Consider the following 19,723-nt stretch of genomic DNA (forward strand, 5'->3'; position numbering starts at 1 on the left):
TTTCATATGCCAATCACCCCAGCAGCACCAGCGGTGCGGGAGGGCCGGCGGAGGTGAGCTGGGCCGGAGGGGTCGGGCCGCGGTCCGGGCTCGGTTGTCTGCACGTATTCTTCATTTTAAAATCTTACTAACTAATGTAGCGGCTGCCAAGAAAAGCCTTCTTTTGATTATTTTTTAATTTCAACAGTTTTATTCAAATTTTCTGTTTGTGGCCAAGCGGCACTTCTTCACGCACTGAAGTATTTTCTTCTGAGTCAAATAAAGTATTTCAGTCATAACAGCATGTACTGTTTTCATTGCTTACCTAATGCCTTGCTGCAGACTGACACTTGACAGGAGTAGGAGCTGACATTCCTCATTATCCGTGAGGAAAATGAACGCTTCCAGCATACCTTTGTGCCTTTGTTAATAACCTCGTTAATACCTGGACTTGGGAAAAATCAAGCTCGCAGTGAGACTGTACAGGTCACACTGCAAGACTGAAATAACCTCTTTTTTGTTTTCATTTTGTTTAGTATTTTCCCCGTGTTGGTAGGAGTATTCTTTTATTTACTGTTTTCCATATCCCTTTCAAAATATTTTAAAAAACATAATCACATTGAAAGCCAAAATTCTATTCAGCATGGCAAATATTTCAAGAGAAATGCCTGCGAAACCAGTTCAGATAACCTGGGAAATAAATCTGAATATTGAAATACTGCTCAGTGTGTGCAGCTAAAGTAGCTCACCTTAAAACAAGGATTCTCGTGGTAAACTCCTCTCTCTCATTCCATTGCAGGTTTTGTTCCAGAGGAGCCGTGTCCTCGTTTCTGTATGAATGTTCCAAGTTTGTTTCACTTTGCATTCTTCCTGAGAGGGCTGCAAACACCGTCATGGTCACGGTGGATTTTGAGGAAGCAGCAGCTCTCTCTGCCCAGCCTTCCTTTGCTTCAGGCAGCAAGAAAAAGGAACTCTTTGAATCTCCTTGAACTTAGTGAGGCAGAATTGGAAGAACAGTTTGTAAGAGGGGATGGTCCAGGGGGTCAAGCCACGAATAAGACAAACAACTGTGTTGTCCTGAAGCATGTTCCATCCGGGATTGTAGTGAAGGTAATTGTGTTTTATTCTGAGGCACAAATTGCATCAGGACTTGCAAGTCTCCTTTCAGAATAAAGCCTAATCCCAGTGCAGATGGCCCAGAGGAAAAGTTTATATATATATGTATGTAAAGAGTCTCAGCAATAAGCAGTCTTGGCTGTCAGCAGATAAATAAACTTGGGGTCAGAGCTGCTTTTCCTGGCTTTGCCATCCAGTTAGTTTGGTAGTTTTCAATTAAATGAATCTTCATTGTAGCTGCTGTTTGGTGGCAGCTGTCACATTCCTGTCCCTCACGTGAGTTGGAATCTCTTCCTCAGCAAGTTGATCACACTCACTCTGCAGATCCTTTTTTAAGCATTTCTCTCACCTACTTCTTGTGGATTAATACCTTGAAATTAATCTTTGCTTCCTGTCACAAGGGGAAGACACTGTTAAGTTAAACTCAAGCAGCTCTCCAAGGTAAGATGGGAAGCATTAAGGATTAATGGAAAAGCCAGTCTGACGAGTTACAGTAGCAAATAATTATTAAAATATATCATCTGGATTTAAAAGTTGCAGCTGTTATTGGTGGGAGGATGCTCTTGGCTTGGGGAGGAGGGGATTTTCTTTACTGTAATGGTAGGAATGTACAGACTGAAAGGGGAAAGCTGAAGAATAAGCAGGTTAAAGTTCCAGTAAAAATGTTCTTTGTATTTCTTCAGTGTCATCAGACAAGATCAGTGGAGAAGAACCGAAAGATTGCCAGAGAAATCCTGCAGGAAAAAGTTGACCTTTTCTACAAAGGTGAAGACAGTGATGTTTTTAAAGAGAAGAAAGCATCAGAGAAGCAAAAGCAGGAGAAAAAAAGAAGAGCAAAGGAAAACCTAGAAAGGAAAAAGCTTTTTAAAGAGATGCAACAGTTGGATAAGGAATAAACACGTGAAATATTGACTTGCCCCAGCAGGGTAAGAGAATTGTTTGTCATTAGACCCAAACAGTTTTCCACCTAACAAATGATGCAGGGCTTGATAAGCTCAGCTGAAACCCCTGTGCTGACCTGCTGTTCCTGTAAAGCTGAGGAGATAAAAGCACTCATGTACTCGTGCTTCTCCCTGCCATCATCTCATTAATCACATTTAGCAATCCGTTTTTCTGCCAAGTTCAGGAGATAAAGGAATCCTTGTTAAAGACGAGCTGTAAGCTTTCCACCATTGTTAAAAAAAAAAAAAAAATCAATAGATTTCTTTCTGTGCAGATGACACCTTGGGCTGCTTGGTGGGAGCTCCAGCACATGAGAAGAGCACTAAAAGGTTCTCACTTCCCATCCTTCCTCAGGCAGTGCCATAAATCCTTTACAAACGGTGGCCAGGTTTGGATCCTGGTTGTGCTGGTGTGAAGAGACGCCAGTCACTGGTTCAGATGTGCCAGCTGAACAAATGCTCTGTCCTACTCGCCTCTGAATAAAGTTTAACCAGCAGCTTCTCAGATCTTACCTGGGGTGGTGCTGAGCACTGGGGCACAGGGAGGGCCCTCCTGCAGGTAAGGGGTGGTCACTCATGGCGCTCCAGTTCAGGGGTAAAACTGAGTCAGTACAGATAAAAAACGACCTGCGTTGGAAGCTGCCTCTCAAGGCAACAGAGTCCAGTTCATCCAAGCTGTGAATTCATTAATTAGAGTTGTTGATTATGTTTATGCTGTGCTGCAGCTCAGCTCAGCCGCGTTGGGACCTTCGCTCATTTTGACACTTTCCCATTTTATGGGAACAAATGCAGCTGTGTTTCCTTTGTCACCAATACTCTGAAGCCACTCCTGAAGTACATTTTTCCTGGTTTCATCCTGTTAACAACTCCAGCAGCTTAACCAGAAATTCTCTTCCATTTTTGGACAGCACCTGCACTCTCTGCCACCATGTTTTGGCCTTCAGCAAAGAGCCAAAGGCAGAGTTTGGATTTTGAAGGCAGCAGAAGACTTCTAGAACTTCACCTCCTTGTGCCAGAGACCAGCTGTTCCCTGTGCCATGGATGGAGTGCTCCAGCAATCTGCAGTCCCCTTCCCTTGTCCTTTCCTAAACTCCTGCATGGAGGTTAAATTTTTATCTGTTGACAGCTCTTGCTCCTGGAGTGTGAATCTGATTAAAGTGACTGTACATAGTTTAAACACAAACTGTTAATGAAAATAAGCTTTATTACGTCAAGTAATAAATACATACAAAGATGCAAATAACAGTTTTAGTAATTTATCCAGAATGTTCCTTTTTCTTTTTTTCTTGCAAACTTTAAACTGAAATCTCCAGCCTTAATGTAGAAATTAGCTTTCCAGGACCTTGTTATTATTTAATAGGTTTCCCTGTTTTCCATATAGCTCATGCACTTTAAGTGGACTTCAAAGCACTAACAGTCATGCAAATGTTTATGCAAAATGAACAAAAAAAAAAAGGAAAAATAAGAGAAGGGGAAGGTTATTTCTAAGCAGGGTCTATGCTGTATGACAAATTGTGACTTAGCAGACTACTAGGTACAGCATGCTATTCTGCATTTATTTAAAAATAAATCCTTAGAGCTTATGTCAAACTTTGAAAGATTGACGTTTTGGGGATAAGTGAACATAGTCAAAGGGAAAAATAAAAAAACAGAATGAGGCTGTGGCTGGATAAGAAGAGAACTGAAATATAGCCTGGGAGAGAAAGAGCATTCCTCTGCATGCACTTCAGTTTCCATGTTTTAGAAACATTTTAGGGAGTTTTAACATCTTTAGAAAATGCAAACCCTCAGTAAGTTGAAAAATCCTTGGTTGTTTTTTTTTTTTTCATTCTTAACTGTACATTTTTGCAAGGGCAAAACCAAGAGCGGTAAAACATTGAAGATAAAGGAGTTTGTCTGAATGTTTCAAGAGTCAAAAAAGAATAAGTGTTACTTTTTCTTCATGAAGAGATGGAAAACCTTTGCAGCTGAACCGGGGGAGGGGGCTAGGATCTCGCGTTTCGCTCCGTCTCGGCCAGGCATTCCCGAACTAATCCTCGGGCATGGATAATGCCTGCAAAAGAATTGGAGGTGTTTTAAATCATCCCATTCAGGCCACACACTTGCAGTGACAGTCCACAGAAAGGTTTATGTATTTCTGGCCCCAGTTGCCAAGGCTACCACAGAAGGCCTCAGCCAAGGGGGACAGCCCTCGCTTCCCAAACATCAGCTGCCACTAAACAATCTGCATTCCCAAACTTGCCTTATAAATTGAAAAGGGACTAAAGCAGCAATCAGGACACAGATTTGTAAGTCTGCAGTGGCAGGTAGATCTTAATGTGCAGTGTGGGCCTCCTTAAAATCAAAGATTTAAGGGTGAAAAAAAAAAAAAAAGATCTTACCTAGCAGTGAGTTATTTTGCTAGTGGAGTGAAACAAATTACAAAGTTATTTGGGGAGTCATTTTAGCAAGCTCTTAATGCCTTGGGATAGTTCTCTGGGAGGATGCATCAAAATCCAAGCCATCATGATACTGTTCAAAGACAAGTTGTGTCTCTCATGTAAAAACAAGAGGGTTTTTTGGGTTTTTTTTAATGGTGTGTGCAGAAAGTCACCTCCTAACACTGGCTCAGCTCCCACATAAATCATCACCACTTCACATGCTGCCGTGTCTACTCTCATCTGATAGACATAATGTGGAATTTTCCACTACAAGTCCCGTTGCCTTGAGTTCCAGCAATCTGGACCTTGGTTCATAATCCTGGAACTAAATGTAGATTCCTGCTCACGGAGCTGCTGAAAGAACAGAGCTTGAGATAGACGTTAAAAGGAGAGATGGACAGATTCTTCTACAACAAAGGCTTGTATTTTGCTGACTAGGCAAGACAGAAGGTGATTTCTCTGCTCAATCATGCCCCTTAACAAGGCGGGGAAAGGGCAGTAAGGCAAGAGATGGAGGTTAATCTCTAGAGATAATAACTTCTGTTTCTAGAAGGCTGCCAGCCCAGGTCACAGCAGCAGCCTAGTGACCTGGGAGGACTTGATGAGTGCAAGGCTTTGCAGAGGGTTAAACTGCCGGCGACGAGGAAAGCTGCAGCTGCGGGATGCAGAAACATGAACCCAAAGCAGTGTGTGTTAGCCCTGGACCTGGTGGCAGGATGCCCAGTTCATGCAGCAGAACTACTCTGAATAATGTAGAACACTGGGAATTTGGCCAGTTTTAGAGGTCAGTAGCCTCTGTGCTCAGGAGCTGGGGCGGAGCTGGGGACAGGGACTTTATTCAGGGATAACCTCCATGGCCATGGAGGCAGCAGTCACGTGGTCACCCTCAATAATTTCTGCTCTCACACACTTGCACATGCTCCTTCAGCCACCAGGCTCCCAAAATGGAAAGAGACGTACCTTTGTGACCAAAAGATGGCAGCAAAAAGTATTTATTTAGGATTTTGTGCAACACTGGCGAGTCACAGCGGCAGCATTGTATCTTAAACCTAGGCGTTGCTGCAAGGAGGCAGCAGAGCAACTTTTTCCTCCCTGAACTAAACCATCCAGTCCAGAGAATGCCAGCATCTCTCCTGGTCTCTCTCAAGCTGTCCCCATTAGCCTGTTGCCATTCATGATCTATTAATTCTGACTCAGGCAATGCAATAAAGAGAGACTCCAGCAACATTGATTTTAGCTGGGCCAGATTCCACTTACCACTCATCAGCAGACTTTATTGCATCCTTTCCCAGAACAGCTACTAGTCATTTTATTGCATGTCATGGCAGATATATTACTCTTCCATAATGGTTGAGCCTTAAATAAAGCTTTGTAGTCTTCGGGTAAGTGTAAGGGGGATTTGCAGGGTGCCGAAGTTAGTCTGTTACAGTAACATTCCCATTCCGGGTGTGAATGCATGAGCCAATCTCAGCACAAGGACCACGGGAAGGGAGGAAAAAGTAACCATGTCATGCTGGAGAAGGAGAGGACTGCCAATACAACAGTTGCCTGTGGCCTTTCAGGGTCATTTCAGGAGCTGGAGCAGTGGAATGTCCCACTGCTCCTTCAGAAATATCCCTGCACGTCCCCTGCGGAGGACAATGTCAGCCTGATGTCAGCAGTGGGGCATGCAGGGGTTTCTTTTACACTGCAAGGAAAGGGTGTTTATTACGCCTTTTAGCTGACAAAGCAAAGCTGGAGAGGCTCATCAGCCAGCCCTAAAAGCTGCTCTGTCCCTCACTAGTGGATTTTAATGACATGCACCTGACAGGAGGTAAGGGAGCCTAAGCAGCCCCACTCTCCTCTCCACAGAGTTCTGTTCATGTTTGACATCTCAGCCTGAACAGCCTTCCCTAACACCTTCTTGGGAGATTATTTTTTCTTTTGTAGCTCTTTTCTCCTCCAGCCTCAGTGAGAACTACCACAGGGTTGTATTTCTTCGGGCAAAATGCACTTCAGTGAAGATTCCTGGGCCAAGCAGATAGGAGATGTGTATGAGATGTAAAAACAGTGCTTGGCTGTGGATTTTGGGGAGTGGGGAGAAAAGGGAATGGAAAGGGCAAGTAAATCACCAGGAGCCTGAAAGAACGTATCCATGAGAGGTTCTGCAATACGGTTTGAATTATTCCCTGAAACTCCCTGTATGCACATGAGACACATTTTTGTGACTGTTTATCTATCAAATACTGCTCGGACAGAGCATCCCAAGGTTTCACTTGCTGGTTAATAACCCCACTGGCAAGAGGGGCTCGAGTTGTCTCTTTTCAAAGGAGACAGTTGTCATTAAGCTGTATACAAATAGTCAGTGCACAAAGTGGATGGGAAACGATTACTTTAAAAAAAATAAGTTTAAAAGTTACCTCTTTTTAGCCTCTCCATCGCACTTTTACTCCCAGCATATGTAGGTCTAATCTCTTTTCCTAATTCTTCTATGATAGCTAGAAGTTCTGCATATTTGCTCTGTGGTACTTGACTGCTGCTGGTGCCCTGTAGTTGAAAGTAGATTAATCTCAGTCAAATAATATAAAAACAAAACAATTACAAGAAACAGCAAGTGGAAGTTTATGGAAGACCAGAAATAGTCCTGTAAATCGCTTTTTAAAAGAATGAAAATTCAGGATTATTATATAAACATATATGATGTTTGATTATTATATAAACGTATATATAATGTTTGGTAAACATATATAATAATTGGGGGTTTTATTGCTGCTACAGTTGGACACAAGGCTACTTGCCCTTCAAAAACTGGGATCAACTGTGAGGATGCAGCTGCAAGCCTTGGACTCTGGGTGAAGCAGAAGTTAAAACAGTCCTGCAAAACCAGCAAACCGGGAACTTCTTACTAAAACCTGTTTCTGGTTTTTCAATATGTTGGTGTATATTTTCTGGAGAAGTTAGCCAGGTAGGGAGACTCAGAAGATAAAGCTGTATAGAAATACTGGTTTTTTAACAAATAACTTTAAAATACGTAAGTGCCCTAACAGAACATAATTCGAGACATTTCTCTGTAACTCAGACAGGATGGGACTAGCAGTTAATTAGGAACCAACCTCACTCAGCTTAGCCTAATTTGATCCCCAGACATGTGCGAGGAGGCAGTCTGCCATTTGGGTTTGATTTCAGACCTCGGCGGGAGGGAGGAACACCTCAGATTACAGGCCACAATCCCTGCTACCATGCAAACGTGGGGTCAGTGATGTGATTAAAGGAAAACAAGCAGAGCTGTACCTGCATCCCTTGTGTATAGCCTAGGGATGGGGGGCCGTAGTCGTTTATGAGCTGTCTGTATTGTGCCGATGTTGCCATACTTGTGGAGGGAGAGTGAACACTCCCAGCTGCAGAGAGAAAAGAGCAAGAAAAAAAAAAAAAAAACAAAACAAAAAACCCACGTTATTATCTAAAGATTAATTAGCCTGTTACATTGGGACACATTTTAATCACTTGTTCCTAAAGCTGTGACCTCTCCCCTTTGCCTAAGATCACTAATGACATTTCTGAGCGTCACTGCTAGGAAGAGAATGGCTGAATTAACGCTTCTCTCGTGTTTGATGAACACTTGGAAATAGCACAGCCTGCAGCATTATCAGTGCAAATTGTTTGCCTAAAAGTGAAGCAGAGTGTAGCATGACAGGTTGTTCTGCCTAGACAAACTGTAAGTATTAAGGAGCCCTATTTTTGCATATATACATTCCACACAGATGAGTCTAATGTGCTGTGCTATTTTTACTTTTTCAGTGCAAGTTATCTGAAAGTAATTTTGCAACTCAAAGTGTCATCACATGGTCAAAGCAAGTTATCCTCAGTACTATTTTCAGCCAATGCCAAAACTATTCCTAGGGAACAGTCGAGGTACATCAGATCTGCTGCTCATTGTGTGACATGGGAGGCGAGCAGTGCTACCATTATTCCTCTTCGTGTGAAATCAAACATTTTTAGCCAGTCAAATTGTGCTGCATAAGTAGATCAAAGGGAAAATAACATCACTTTGTGTTATGGTTACTTTTTCTAAAGTTATAAAAGATTATATTCCCATCTAATGAGTTTTGAGTCAGTTACGAGCTCCAGAAACAGACTCTAATGTCATCGCTGACAAACTGCTCCAGAAATGAGCAATCAAAACACTTTCTCCCCCTTGTCCCATCATGGTAAGAATTTAGGTTTGAGAAACAACTGTTGGATTTTATTTTTTTAAGGGGTTTAATTATACTGCCCACTTCACAACTGTGCTAAAAAAAAAAAAAAACTGCTGGTAATGCACTTGGGAGCAAGGGAGCATCACACCACTGAACTTCTTCACTCTTGCAGCTCAAGTGCCCTTGCATCCATGGATGCTGCTGTCTTTGCCTGTAGGCACAGACACAGACTGCCTGCTGTCTGGAAATATCTCCCCCCTTACAAACTCCTTTGCTGAAAATTCCCAACTGTCTTTCATACGAGGAACAGATCTCATTTACCAGCCTTCATTTAAATCTAAATTAAACTGACGCTAAAAGTCACTGGGGCTCAGAACTATGTAAATCTCCAGCTTTGTTTTAAAGTTGCAAATGATTTCATTCCTATTTCCCCCTCTCTCCGAAAAGAAAGGGCCAGCAGTTACTCTGTAAAAAGCTCTGCTGAACACAGTGGAACAGACTCCTGTCCTCAGACGGGAAGTCTCTTTTCATTTCAGATTTATCACAGGATATCACTCATTACGAGAAGAGAGCATGTTCTTAATTTTTACCAGCTAATCAGATGTGACATCCCAAAAAGGCACTGGTCACTAGGTCACCTTAAAAAAAGCAAGGTTTTTCTTCATCTTTAACAAAGCTGCTAAATTTTGTGTCATTACAACTTGCAGTTTCATCACTGAGGTTTCACATGGAGCTAATTTTGCTTAAGAATAGCAAAACCCCCCCCAAAAAAAACAACACACCCATAGAATAGGGCACTGTAGGAACAGCACAGTTGTCAGCTAATCTCTCAATCAGTTCTTTACATTATCAGTTGTATTTACATGCACAAGCATAAGGTTTCTCTGTGTGAAACTCAGTTTTTCAAGTCCAGCTGACTGAATTTCAACATTAAAATTACTAAACATGACACAACAGCAAACCGCATCTTTCTGTCCCAAGGACTTCAAAATGCTTCAAAAACATTAACGAGCCCCTTGTGCTGCAAGGTAAGAAGGTTTAATTACCTCAATTAAGCAGAGAAAGGCTTAGGTGATTTTTTCCTCACGTACAGTAAAACAAAAGGCCCATCCTGCAAAGACTTGTCTCTGAACTGTTGTTGCAAGCAGTCACACACAAGAGCTCCAAACTGGATGTGAGTAAGGCAAGGACCCCGCTGACCAGGCACAAGAATCCTGCTCTACCCACTGGGCAAAACTGAGCTGCATCCCCTGCAAAACTCACAGCAACTTATTGATCCCATCTGGGTTGATGATGACATATTGGTTAAGGGTGTCAGGAAACGGTGGGCACGGGAACAGGCTCCCCAGGGAAGTGCTCACAGCACTGAGCCTGAGTTGAGGAAGAACTGGATAATGCTCTCAGGCGCATGGCGTGAGTCAAGGGCGTCCTGAGAGTCGGACACGATGGTTCTGATGGGTCCCTTCCAACTCAGCACGCTCTGTGATACCACAGCACGGACAATTCAGCGATTGTTTCGCATTCCGTTAATTTAAGCAACGACACACACACTTGGCTCTGCAGGAGATAACACAGCAGGCTGCGTCTAGACAGCAGAGACAAACTCTCCTAGAAACTTGAGGTGCCAAAGACTTGGAGCTGGCCAAGAAAAGTTCCACAGGCGCGGAAACAGCACGGCAGCTTGACCCCGGGTGTGAGCGGGTGACACGGAGGGACAAAAGCAAGAAGGACTCGGCGGAGGCTGGGGCGGGATGCGCGGAGCGGCGGCGGCCGGGGCGCTGCACGAACGCGCTGCAGACACTAGAGGCCATCGCTGAGAGCGCCGGGCCCTGCCAAGTGACAGAGCGTGGTAACCATGGTGAGTTTACCCGTTTCTTTGCAGTCTGCATCAAAAATGTAATAAGACATAATGCCATGCGCCGACCACTTTATCAGCAGCAGCAGCAGGCCCGGAGAACAAAGGAAAGGATTTGGCTTGGCCGCGGTACCAGCCTCCATGCATCCGTGTCAGAAGTTGTGCCAGTCAAACTCGGCTGGAAGGAAGGGGGAAAAAAGAAAAAAAAAAGAAAAAAGAAGAAAGAAAAATCCTTGGTTTCACCTCAATTTAAAATGATGCGATCGTGAAAATGGAATTAATTGAGGGGGGGTATTAGTATCTCACAGGGCAACAAACCTTGAGCTTTTTGACCTATCACTTTGTATGTTAATCTCAAGGAGAAGCCTTGGGTCTTGGATGACTGTTACTCAATTAACCCAAAATTCATCTGCGTGTCTGAACAGCCTGTGTATGGCGGATTTAACAAAAAAAAAAAAAAAAAAAAAAATCGCTAGATATTGCTATTATAGTTAGAAATTAGGCCAGGAAGTCTCACAGTCAATACCCAGTCAAAAATCGGTGTGATGATTAGGTATTCACTAGAGAGAAAAAAGCAGGGGGGATCTAAATTGAGGCTTGCTCTCTCTAACGTTAAAATGACAATGGAGACAGTTAAGAAGTGACAGAATCAAAAAGGGAGTGTGCTTGGTACTGAATTCCAGTGGCACCCTGTATCACATCCCAAATTGTCTTAGCGCTTGCTGTTGTTTAAAACCTAAATCAATACACACACTTTCCTCCCTTCACTTTCCCAATTAAATGTACACAAAACCTTGTAGATCCCCACTTATTCTAGTGCAAACAAGGTCTTTTATTTCTGTATTCAGGCAGAAGACTGCCACAAGCGTTTTTCCCCACAAAAATATAGTGATTTCTTTGTTAATTAATATTAATCTTTATTAATTATGGGGGGATACAGCAAACAGAAATGAGATTTCGATATCAAAATCTTTTCCTTCCAGCAGTCTCTCTCAGCCCAAATTAACACCCTGAGAGACAAAGGATCTCAAATCAATCTTTGTTTGCCTAAACTCCTGCTGACCAGGAACCTTCTCATTAATTCCTGACAGGTTTGTGGGGATCCCTCAGCTCCAAGCCTGAGCAACGATGACCAATTTGCTGCTTCAAGTTTTAATTCTTAATTCTATTACTGCTGCTTGCTGGAAAAATAACTGGGGATGCAGCTTGCTGAGCACCCTGAAGGAAGCAGCAGGAGCAGGGACACTGGGGTACACTCACCTGATCCACTCTGGCAGATGCTCAGCAAAGGAAAACCAGGAACAGTCACACAACTCACTGAGTTACTTCTGTAGGAGTCACTTAGACAAGCCAAGGGCCAAACCCACTGGATGTGTTTCCCAGTCCCACTGGATGTCTGTTTCCCAACCCCACTGGATGTCTGTTTCCCAATCCCACTGGATGTGTGTTTCCCAACCCCACTGGATGTGTGTTTCCCAATCCCACTGGATGTGTGTTTCCCAATCCCACTGGATGTGTGTTTCCCAACCCCACTGGATGTGTGTTTCCCAATCCCACTGGATGTCTGTTTCCCAACCCCACTGGATGTCTGTTTCCCAACCCCACTGGATGTCTGTTTCCCAACCCCACTGGATGTCTGTTTCCCAATCCCACTGGATGTGTGTTTCCCAACCCCACTGGATGTGTGTTTCCCAACCCCACTGGATGTCTGTTTCCCAACCCCACTGGATGTCTGTTTCCCAACCCCACTGGATGTCTGTTTCCCAATCCCACTGGATGTGTGTTTCCCAACCCCACTGGATGTCTGTTTCCCAACCCCACTGGATGTGTGTTTCCCAGTCCCACTGGATGTGTGTTTCCCAACCCCACTGGATGTGTGTTTCCCAACCCCACTGGATGTGTGTTTCCCAATCCCACTGGATGTGTGTTTCCCAGTCCCACTGGATGTGTGTTTCTCTACTGCCCTGTATTTTGTAAGGTCCTACAAAACCACAAAGGCAAACTCCTGCCATTTTAGAGACTCTTTCCACCCAGGAACATGAGAGCGTGTAAGAAGAGATACCTGTAGCCTGGACTTTATCCAAGGAACGTGGTGCAGTCTGTGGAATCTCAGCAGTTCTCCCCCTGTTTCACAGACCCCTCAAACTGAGGCTGCTGGAAGCATCGAGGCTGTTGCCATTGCAGTGGTCAGCACCTCTCCAGGGCCCAGTGCTGGAGGTCACTGCATCTGCCACACCCTGCAGGACCTCCTCATGGGCTTCAGGTGATGGCACTTGGAGTCCTGACCATGTGGGGTGCCAGCCAACAAGGCTGGAACAGTGAGGATAGAAATTCTTCTGTCCTAAACTAGGCAACTTTGCAAGAAAACACATGAGGAATGCTCCTGAAGCTGCTTTGCCAACACACACCGTGAGGCATCCTCGAGCACCAGGGGAGAGGTAACAGCTTCACCCAGCAAAGCTATTTCTGCGGCAAGCAGCTGAACACAGCTGTAGTGTTTTGGCTGACTACAAGAATATTTTATTTCTTAGCCCTCTACACGCTTTGGTTTGAGTTCAACAAGAACTCCTTGCCATCCACGGGACACCACATGCATGTCTACGCAAGTAGATCCACTGCACAGCCAAGCCACACGCTGAATTCTAACAGCAGTTGCCAACCCAGAGCTCAAACAGAGCCCCCATTCCCCCCCAGACTTCCCATAAATTTTTACATTTAAAATTATGGACCCTGTTCTCATTTGCACAAACCACGCCTTACAGCGCTGGCTGTGAAAACTGTATTTTCACCCACTATTTCTCCCTTGAACAGCCCTTGTGGATGGAACAGACCTTTCTTTGAATAAAACTATTTCCTTTAAAAAAAACGCAGTGCGCTGCCACATAAATATGTTCTCAAGAACTGGGACATTCTTTATCGTAACAGCCAGAGGCCTTGCTCTTTTGATCTGTCACACTCTGGGCCTGTCCTCTAGTACTCTCAGGCTGTTTAATCTTTCCATGTGGATAACGGTCATGGTTTATGTCTCCTCTTCCTACCCTCCTGCCTCTTTTTTTTATCAGAAAAACAAAAGCCAGTCCCTTGACTCCCCACCATTCTTCTTTTCTTGCTCAAGCTATTCCTACACCACTGAGTTATTTGGCACCACGAGGAACAGATCAAGAGATGAAAGCATTTGGAGTGTACACCACATGTAGTTGGCCTGAGGGGGTGTGACTTAAGGTTAGATTTTAGTCTGGCCCCCCAGACTAGGGGGGTATGGTTCAAAGCTGTGCCAGCTTTGGTTTGGATCCTTGTGTTCCCTTTGCAAGGGCTGGAGCATCCGTGCTGCACAACTGGAGCAGAGCTTCTGGGCCACTTTTACCCAAGAGGAATCCAGTTAACACGAACCCAAACCACTCTGCAGCAAAACCAAGGCGCTGGGTGGGGACCATGGGGAGATTTGCTGACTGTGAAAACCACATCACTGCTCTCCAGCAGAACGCTCAGATAGGCAAAGCCAAAAAAGCCCATTTTCTAAATGCCCAAACAAGGCCACTTGAAAATTGCTAATTCTGCAACGTGTTTAGCGAGCTTCTTTTTACATCATGCTTAACTTCACACGGACTTCAAGAGGTCAGGGATCCAGCAAATTTCACTCTGAATTGGAGAGGGGAGCATATTTCCTAGAAATTATCCCCCCTGTTAAGGCACAAACACTTTGCTCTCTGTTCTGCCTACAAAGAGTATTCTTTCCAGTACTCCCACTCCAAAAACAACCTCTCAATATGGTCAACAATATCAAACAGAAGCTGTCTCTGTAAAGGGCGACAAGCAAGCCATGTGCTCGAGCGAGTCTGCACTGCAGTGCTGAGAACATAAGGGCCAGCCTCGTGTGCTGGTATCCTCTCTCAGGGCTGAATGGAACTGGTCTCTCCAGTTGCCAGCTACAGCCCCAGACAGGGAAATTGTTTTCATTTCACCTCCCAGCGAGAATCGAGAATCTGCACTTTTCACAAGAAGCCTGTGGTTTGCTTTGCGAGGTGTGGCAGGTGCACCGAGAGCCCCTTTGGTCCTCAGCTACAGCAGCACTTGTTGTACAGGCCACCACTTGTTCATGTGGAGGCAAGACACAGCTCCTTCCCTTGTCCCTGTCAGCTGGAACTGGTGTTTCCAGACACTACCGATGACAGCTTTTAAGCTTTGTTACACAAACAGGATTTTGTCTCAAAACCTGACATTTCTGCAAGAATGAGAATGAAAGTAAAGGAAAATCTCAAGCTGTTTCTGTTAGCTTCTGTATCTTGAAACACATTTTCTCTGACCTGTGCTTAGTCTAAACAAAACAGGAATTCTGGTGAATATCCACCGAGCCAGAAAACACATGGAAACACAGTGAAAAACAAACTACAGACTCATTCACAGCTGGTGTAAGTGTCTAGTTCGGCTTAAGTCAATGGAGATGCTCTACTTCACCTCAGCTCAGCAGCTGGTCCCTTACAGAGAAGTAGTCAAACAATACGAAACACAAGACAGATGAGGAGGAAACAGCACTTCCCACGAATCAGTAGGACAAGCAAGAGAAGACAAACGAATCAAAACATGGTTGTTAGAAAAGGTAACAGAGGTTCCCCTGGGACACTGCGGGGTCAGGTGAGGCTGGGGAGGTAGAGCCACTGCAGCTCCCTAATAGAGAACCTTTTCACAGCCCAGGCAGAGAAGGTGCTTGTGCAGGAGATTAAATGGGGCTCCCCAAGCACAGGCAGCTTGGAATTGAAAGCTTGGGGTACTACATGCAGGAACCCAACTCCCTGAGCGCAGGCCCTCCAGGAAGGTGAATTCCGACAAAATTCGGACAAAACCACTGCAAGCCTGATTGCAGCCACCCTGGGGCAAGTGTCTGCACTGACCTGGGCAACAGGGAAGAGGAACAGGCACTGAATTCTGCTGTGACAACACATTCTCCCTCCCTCAGCCTGGTGTAAGGCAGAGGAGTCAGCACCCAGATGCTTCCAGCATCCTGAGTCACTTGTGGAGCAGCTGCATTTTCCTCACCCGCAGTCATCCCCAGATCTGCCAACAACCCACGGAGGTTTCCTCCCCGTATTTCCTCCCCCACACACAGCTCCTCTCCCTCTGGACTTCAGTCCAGGACTGGGTTCCCAAAACATGTTCCCATGCAAGAACAGTGCCCAGGCACCCACCAAGCACAACTGCTCCATCTCACTGATGTGCAGTTTAAGTATAATTTTGCAGAGTGGCCACTCTCAGTCTCAACTTGAGAGGAGTTTGCTCTGCAGCAAGGACACGGCTCCAAGAGCTGAGTCGACACTGCCTTCCCAAATACTCCTGCACCAGAAGCCCTGCACTGCAGGGAAGCAGCATTACCTCCCAGAGGAAAATCCCTGTGAGATCCACAGCTGCCCAGAGCCCTCCGTCGGCCGAGACCAAAATATTCAGCATTCATACAGAGAGGCTTCTGCAGGGCTGATTTCAGGCCAAAAGGGACAGATTTCCTGTTTTCCTCTCCTCTGCAGGACGGTGGGGGGAGGGGGGGGGGGGTCCTTCACCCCAGGTTTGGAAGCAAACCTAGGATTTATCCTCCTGGCTGGGGGGCATTTAATTTAGGCACAATAGAGAAGCAATCTCCTCCAAATCAGAATTAAGCTCCAGAAAGGAGGGGGCCATTTGCAGTCATATCACTCTGAATGCGATATGTGCAACTGCAAGGACTGCTTTGTCTAAGTCCCTTGGCCTTAGGCCACGGTGCTGGCAATACCACTAGCTAGAGGAAGAGCTGGTGCGTGAGGATAATGGCAGAAGACAGGGAGGGAAGAGAGAGCCCATTTTGGATTCAGAGGAGGACGTTCTTTCATTGAAAAGATTCTGGGGGTGTTGAGGATGATCCGAACTCAGAAGAGAGGACAACTTAGACGAGAATAGTTCCAGCATGACAGCAAACTGCTGCTAACTTGCCGATACAAGGGGGAAAGGAGGGTGGGAGAGAAGGGGAAGATAAAACTGCATGAAAGAATCCAAAGCCCTGCTCGCAGCCGGAGCGTTGGAAAGCACAGACACGGCAGCGAGAGGGCTGGAGACAGAAACTTCACCGCTCGGCTCGCATTGTGCGCGGCATGTCTGAGCCGGGATTTTGCAGTCCCTGCTCGCAGAGCAGCCAGACTCGGATCCCCTCCACTGCATGACCTAATCCCCACCCCTCACCCACCATCGCAAAATACCACCTTTGTTTTCCCTGCAATTTTACGGCTGTTCCGGAGAGCAAGGCACAGGTTCTCGTGGGAGCCGGCAGGAGAACGGTTTCCCTTGCTGGGCTTTGTTTTGTTTCTTCTCTATCTCTTTTTTTTTTTTTTTTTTTTTTCTTTTTTTTTTTTTCCTCCGGTGACACTTCTGCTTTTTGTCAGAAATCCTCGGCACATCCCCTGCTCCCTGACCCCTCCGCAGAGCAGCACCGGAGCCCACGGTGCTCCCCACACACGAGCCCGGCTCCCCGAGCCTTGGCACCCCGGCAGCCCCACCGAGCTCAGCTCCAGGCAGGATCGAGGTGGCACAGCCACCTCGGCTCATCCACCAGCTGGTGACGAGTCCTTGCAGTAAAATATGATTGTTGCTCTCCTGGCAGCTAGAACAGAGATGCAGCCCGGAGATTCCTTTCGCTCCTCAGCCTCCCAGGATTACAACCGCTAACGGTGCTGTAAAAATCACCCAGGCACATTTCTCTCCCTCCTAAACCCAACTCCAAAACTTTTTCTCAGGGGGGAAAAAAAAAAAAATTCAGCCTGATTTGTGGCTGTCTGATGCCGGTCCTGCAGGCTGGGCTGCGGGGATGGGAGACGGGAATGCGATTTTTTTGAAAGTCAGAACCAACTTCTCCATTTTGGTGCTGTTTAATCGGAGCCGACGAGCACAGATTAGCGAGATCCCCTCCAAATATCCCACAGCGAAGCCAATTGCTGCTGCGGCTTTGTTCAGGCTGCACCGATTCACACATGGAGACCCGATGTGCAGCAGCACCGCAGCAGCGGCAAAAACCCGCCGGCTGGTGCCTTCGGAAATCGGGAAGAGAAAAAAGGGGGAACGTAGATTTAAAAAAAAAAAAAAGAAGAAGAAGAAGAAGAAGAAGAAGAAGAAGAAGAAGAAGAAGAAAAAAAGGCAAAAAGTTAACGCCGTCAAGGAAACTTTTTAAAGAGGAAAGTTGGAAGGACTCCTGTACAAATCCAAGGATGAGGAGTGATTTTTAAACAGGAGTTTTTTTAAGAAATAGTGCAATCCCTGTGCACCCCCCCCACACACACACACACCCCATTCCCAAAAAATCTCCAGCGAGCGGAGAGGGCTCCTCCGCTCGGGATGCGGGGGAGACTCCGGCGGGGGAGCGCCGACCGAGGGGCGCGCCGAGGCGCCGGCGGTGCCTCCAGCGGCGGAGGTGCGGGGCTCCCCTCCGGCCGGCGGAGCGCGGCCCGGGGCGGCCCCGCCGCCGGAGGAGGCGTGAGGCGAGGCGAGGCGCGGGGCGAGCGGCCGCACTTGCGGCGTCCCGCCAGCAGCGGTCCTCGCTGAGGCGCCGCCGGAATATTCCTGATCCAGATCAATCAGCCGCCCCGGGGAGCCGAGCATGGAGGAAACCCGGCGGCCGGAGCCCCGGAGCGGCGGCGGCGGCGGCGGCGGCAGAGCGGGGCCGGGCGGGCGCGGTGCCCGGCGCGGGGGCGGCGCGGAGCGGGGCTGGCGGCGCCGGCCGGCGGGCGGGCGGACGGGCGGGCGCGGGTAATGGCGGCGCGGAGCCGCTGCCCCGCCATACCGGACTGGGCGCAAAACTCGAGTCCGGGGCTTCCCCCAGGTGCCGGTGCGGCACCCGCCGCTCGCCTCCCAAACTTGCCACCCAGTTGCCGCCGCGGACTTACCCGGGTTGAGGGGAGTCCCGGGGATGTGGGCGTTCAAGTTGGGCTTGTAAGACATTCCCAGAGACATGGCCAGCGGGAGGAGGAGAAGCGTCCTGAAATTCAGCGAAGCGTCTCCGTGTCTCCCAGACACTTTGGGTTGTTTACAGCAGTAGCAGCACCGGCAAATATGGCCGTCAGTTATATTGACACCCACAATGCAATATATCATCCATACATCATGAGGAGACGCGGATCCAAAAACTTTGGGGGAGAGCCGGCAGCCACCCCGCCGCGGCCGCCCGGCGCCCCGCGCACGGCGGCGCGGAGGGCGGGGGCGCGGCGGGCGGGGGCGCGGCGGGGGTGCGCGGCCGTCCCCTCACAGACAATGGAGCTCCCCTCAGGGACCGCCGGCAGGGAGCGGGGCGGGCGGGCGGCGGCGGCGGCGCGGAGCCCGGCGGAGGTGCGGCGAGGGGGGTGTGTGTGTGTGGGTGGGTGTGTGTGTGGGGAAGAGGGGGTTTGTTTTAATTAAACTTCGGAAAGTTTTGGCACAAGTTGCGGGTTTGGCCGGGCTGTGCCCGGCGCGGGGCGGGCGGCGGCCCCTGTCAGCTCCGGGCGTCCCTCAGGGCGGCCGCCGCCTTCCCGCCTCCCCCTCGCCCTCACGGCGTTCGTTCCCCCCACCGCCAATCTCCACGGAAAATACCTGTTGATAATTTAAAAATTCTCATTTTTTCCTCGCCCACCCCCCTAGATGCCGCCAAAAAAAAAAAAAAAAGCCCTTTTTTAATTTCCCTTTTTTTTTTTTTCCCCCCCAAACCACTAGTTCTCTCCGCGTGAGGGTGGAAGGTTAATGTGGATTGCAGCTTCTGGGGGACTAAGAAAAAAAAAAAATTAATCTCGTTGACAATTGGCACGTTTTCTGCTTGCAAGCAGCAGTGAAACTTCCCCACCAAAATTTAAAAAAAAAAAAAAAAAATCAGGTTAAATGATGAAGCTTTCCAGCATGCATCTGCCATCAGAACACATCATTTTCACTGCAAGATATTTGGGTTTGCTCCTTCTGTCAATTAATATCAAATACACTCGAAAATTGTTCAATTACTCCAGATTTATCCCAACAAAACTGCTTGGGATCTGGACAATCTCTCCTTCGATGCTCGGCCTCAGACCCACCAGATCAGACCCATAGTGTAATTTTACCAGCAGCCACTCTGAGATCTGGTGGTTTTATTGCATGTGCTACTCGGTGTCTGTCCATGGCTTCATACTGCTCTTAATGCCAGTGACAGCCAACACGGAGAGCCTGATCCTGCTCACTCGGAAACCAGGGGCACGTTCCTTGTCAGCGACACTGATTCAGGGCCGG

At 47.1% G+C, this 19,723-nt stretch overlaps 2 protein-coding genes across 4 annotated transcripts; one reads left to right on the forward strand and one right to left on the reverse strand.

Moving 5' to 3' along the window:
- Nucleotides 1-23: 23 nt before the first annotated feature.
- On the forward strand, nucleotides 24-3,122 carry MTRFR (mitochondrial translation release factor in rescue). Of its 3 annotated transcripts, none has more exons than XM_066199733.1 (4): nucleotides 24-53; nucleotides 779-1,089; nucleotides 1,779-2,021; nucleotides 2,312-3,122. In XM_066199733.1, exons 2-3 carry the CDS (start codon nucleotides 814-816, stop codon nucleotides 1,989-1,991), a joined length of 489 nt encoding a protein of 162 aa, XP_066055830.1. In that variant the 5' UTR covers nucleotides 24-53; nucleotides 779-813; the 3' UTR covers nucleotides 1,992-2,021; nucleotides 2,312-3,122. The 3 variants fall into 3 exon arrangements, with proteins under 3 accessions (XP_066055830.1, XP_066055829.1, XP_066055828.1); XM_066199732.1 differs by having other exon boundaries at nucleotides 2,945-3,122; XM_066199731.1 differs by having other exon boundaries at nucleotides 1,779-3,122.
- A 98-nt stretch (nucleotides 3,123-3,220) lies between these two features.
- On the reverse strand, nucleotides 3,221-18,710 carry CDK2AP1 (cyclin dependent kinase 2 associated protein 1). Its single transcript, XM_066199729.1, has 4 exons — nucleotides 18,382-18,710; nucleotides 7,727-7,833; nucleotides 6,856-6,982; nucleotides 3,221-4,089 (listed from the first exon to the last, which is right to left on the reverse strand). The coding sequence occupies exons 1-4, from the start codon at nucleotides 18,587-18,589 to the stop codon at nucleotides 4,022-4,024; spliced, it is 510 nt and encodes a 169-aa protein (XP_066055826.1). The 5' UTR covers nucleotides 18,590-18,710; the 3' UTR covers nucleotides 3,221-4,021.
- Nucleotides 18,711-19,723: the final 1,013 nt, after the last annotated feature.

This window comes from Chamaea fasciata, unplaced genomic scaffold, assembly GCF_029207755.1.
Source record: "Chamaea fasciata isolate MVZ Bird 193981 ecotype frontalis unplaced genomic scaffold, bChaFas1.0.hap1 SCAF_18, whole genome shotgun sequence".
In the NCBI taxonomy this organism is placed as follows: domain Eukaryota; kingdom Metazoa; phylum Chordata; class Aves; order Passeriformes; family Sylviidae; genus Chamaea; species Chamaea fasciata.

Excerpts from the sequence above, each read along its gene's own strand:
- MTRFR (XM_066199731.1), top strand. The coding sequence starts at position 814 with ATGAATGTTCCAAGTTTGTTTCACTTTGCATTCTTCCTGAGAGGGCTG. Across the intron at positions 1,090-1,778 it reads CATCCGGGATTGTAGTGAAG|TGTCATCAGACAAGATCAGT; the intron begins GTAATTGTGTTT and ends GTATTTCTTCAG.
- CDK2AP1 (XM_066199729.1), bottom strand. The coding sequence starts at position 18,589 with ATGATATATTGCATTGTGGGTGTCAATATAACTGACGGCCATATTTGC. Across the intron at positions 7,834-18,381 it reads CGGGACTCCCCTCAACCCGG|CTGGGAGTGTTCACTCTCCC; the intron begins GTAAGTCCGCGG and ends TTCTCTCTGCAG. Across the intron at positions 4,090-6,855 it reads GATGGAGAGGCTAAAAAGAG|GCATTATCCATGCCCGAGGA; the intron begins GTAACTTTTAAA and ends ATTCTTTTGCAG.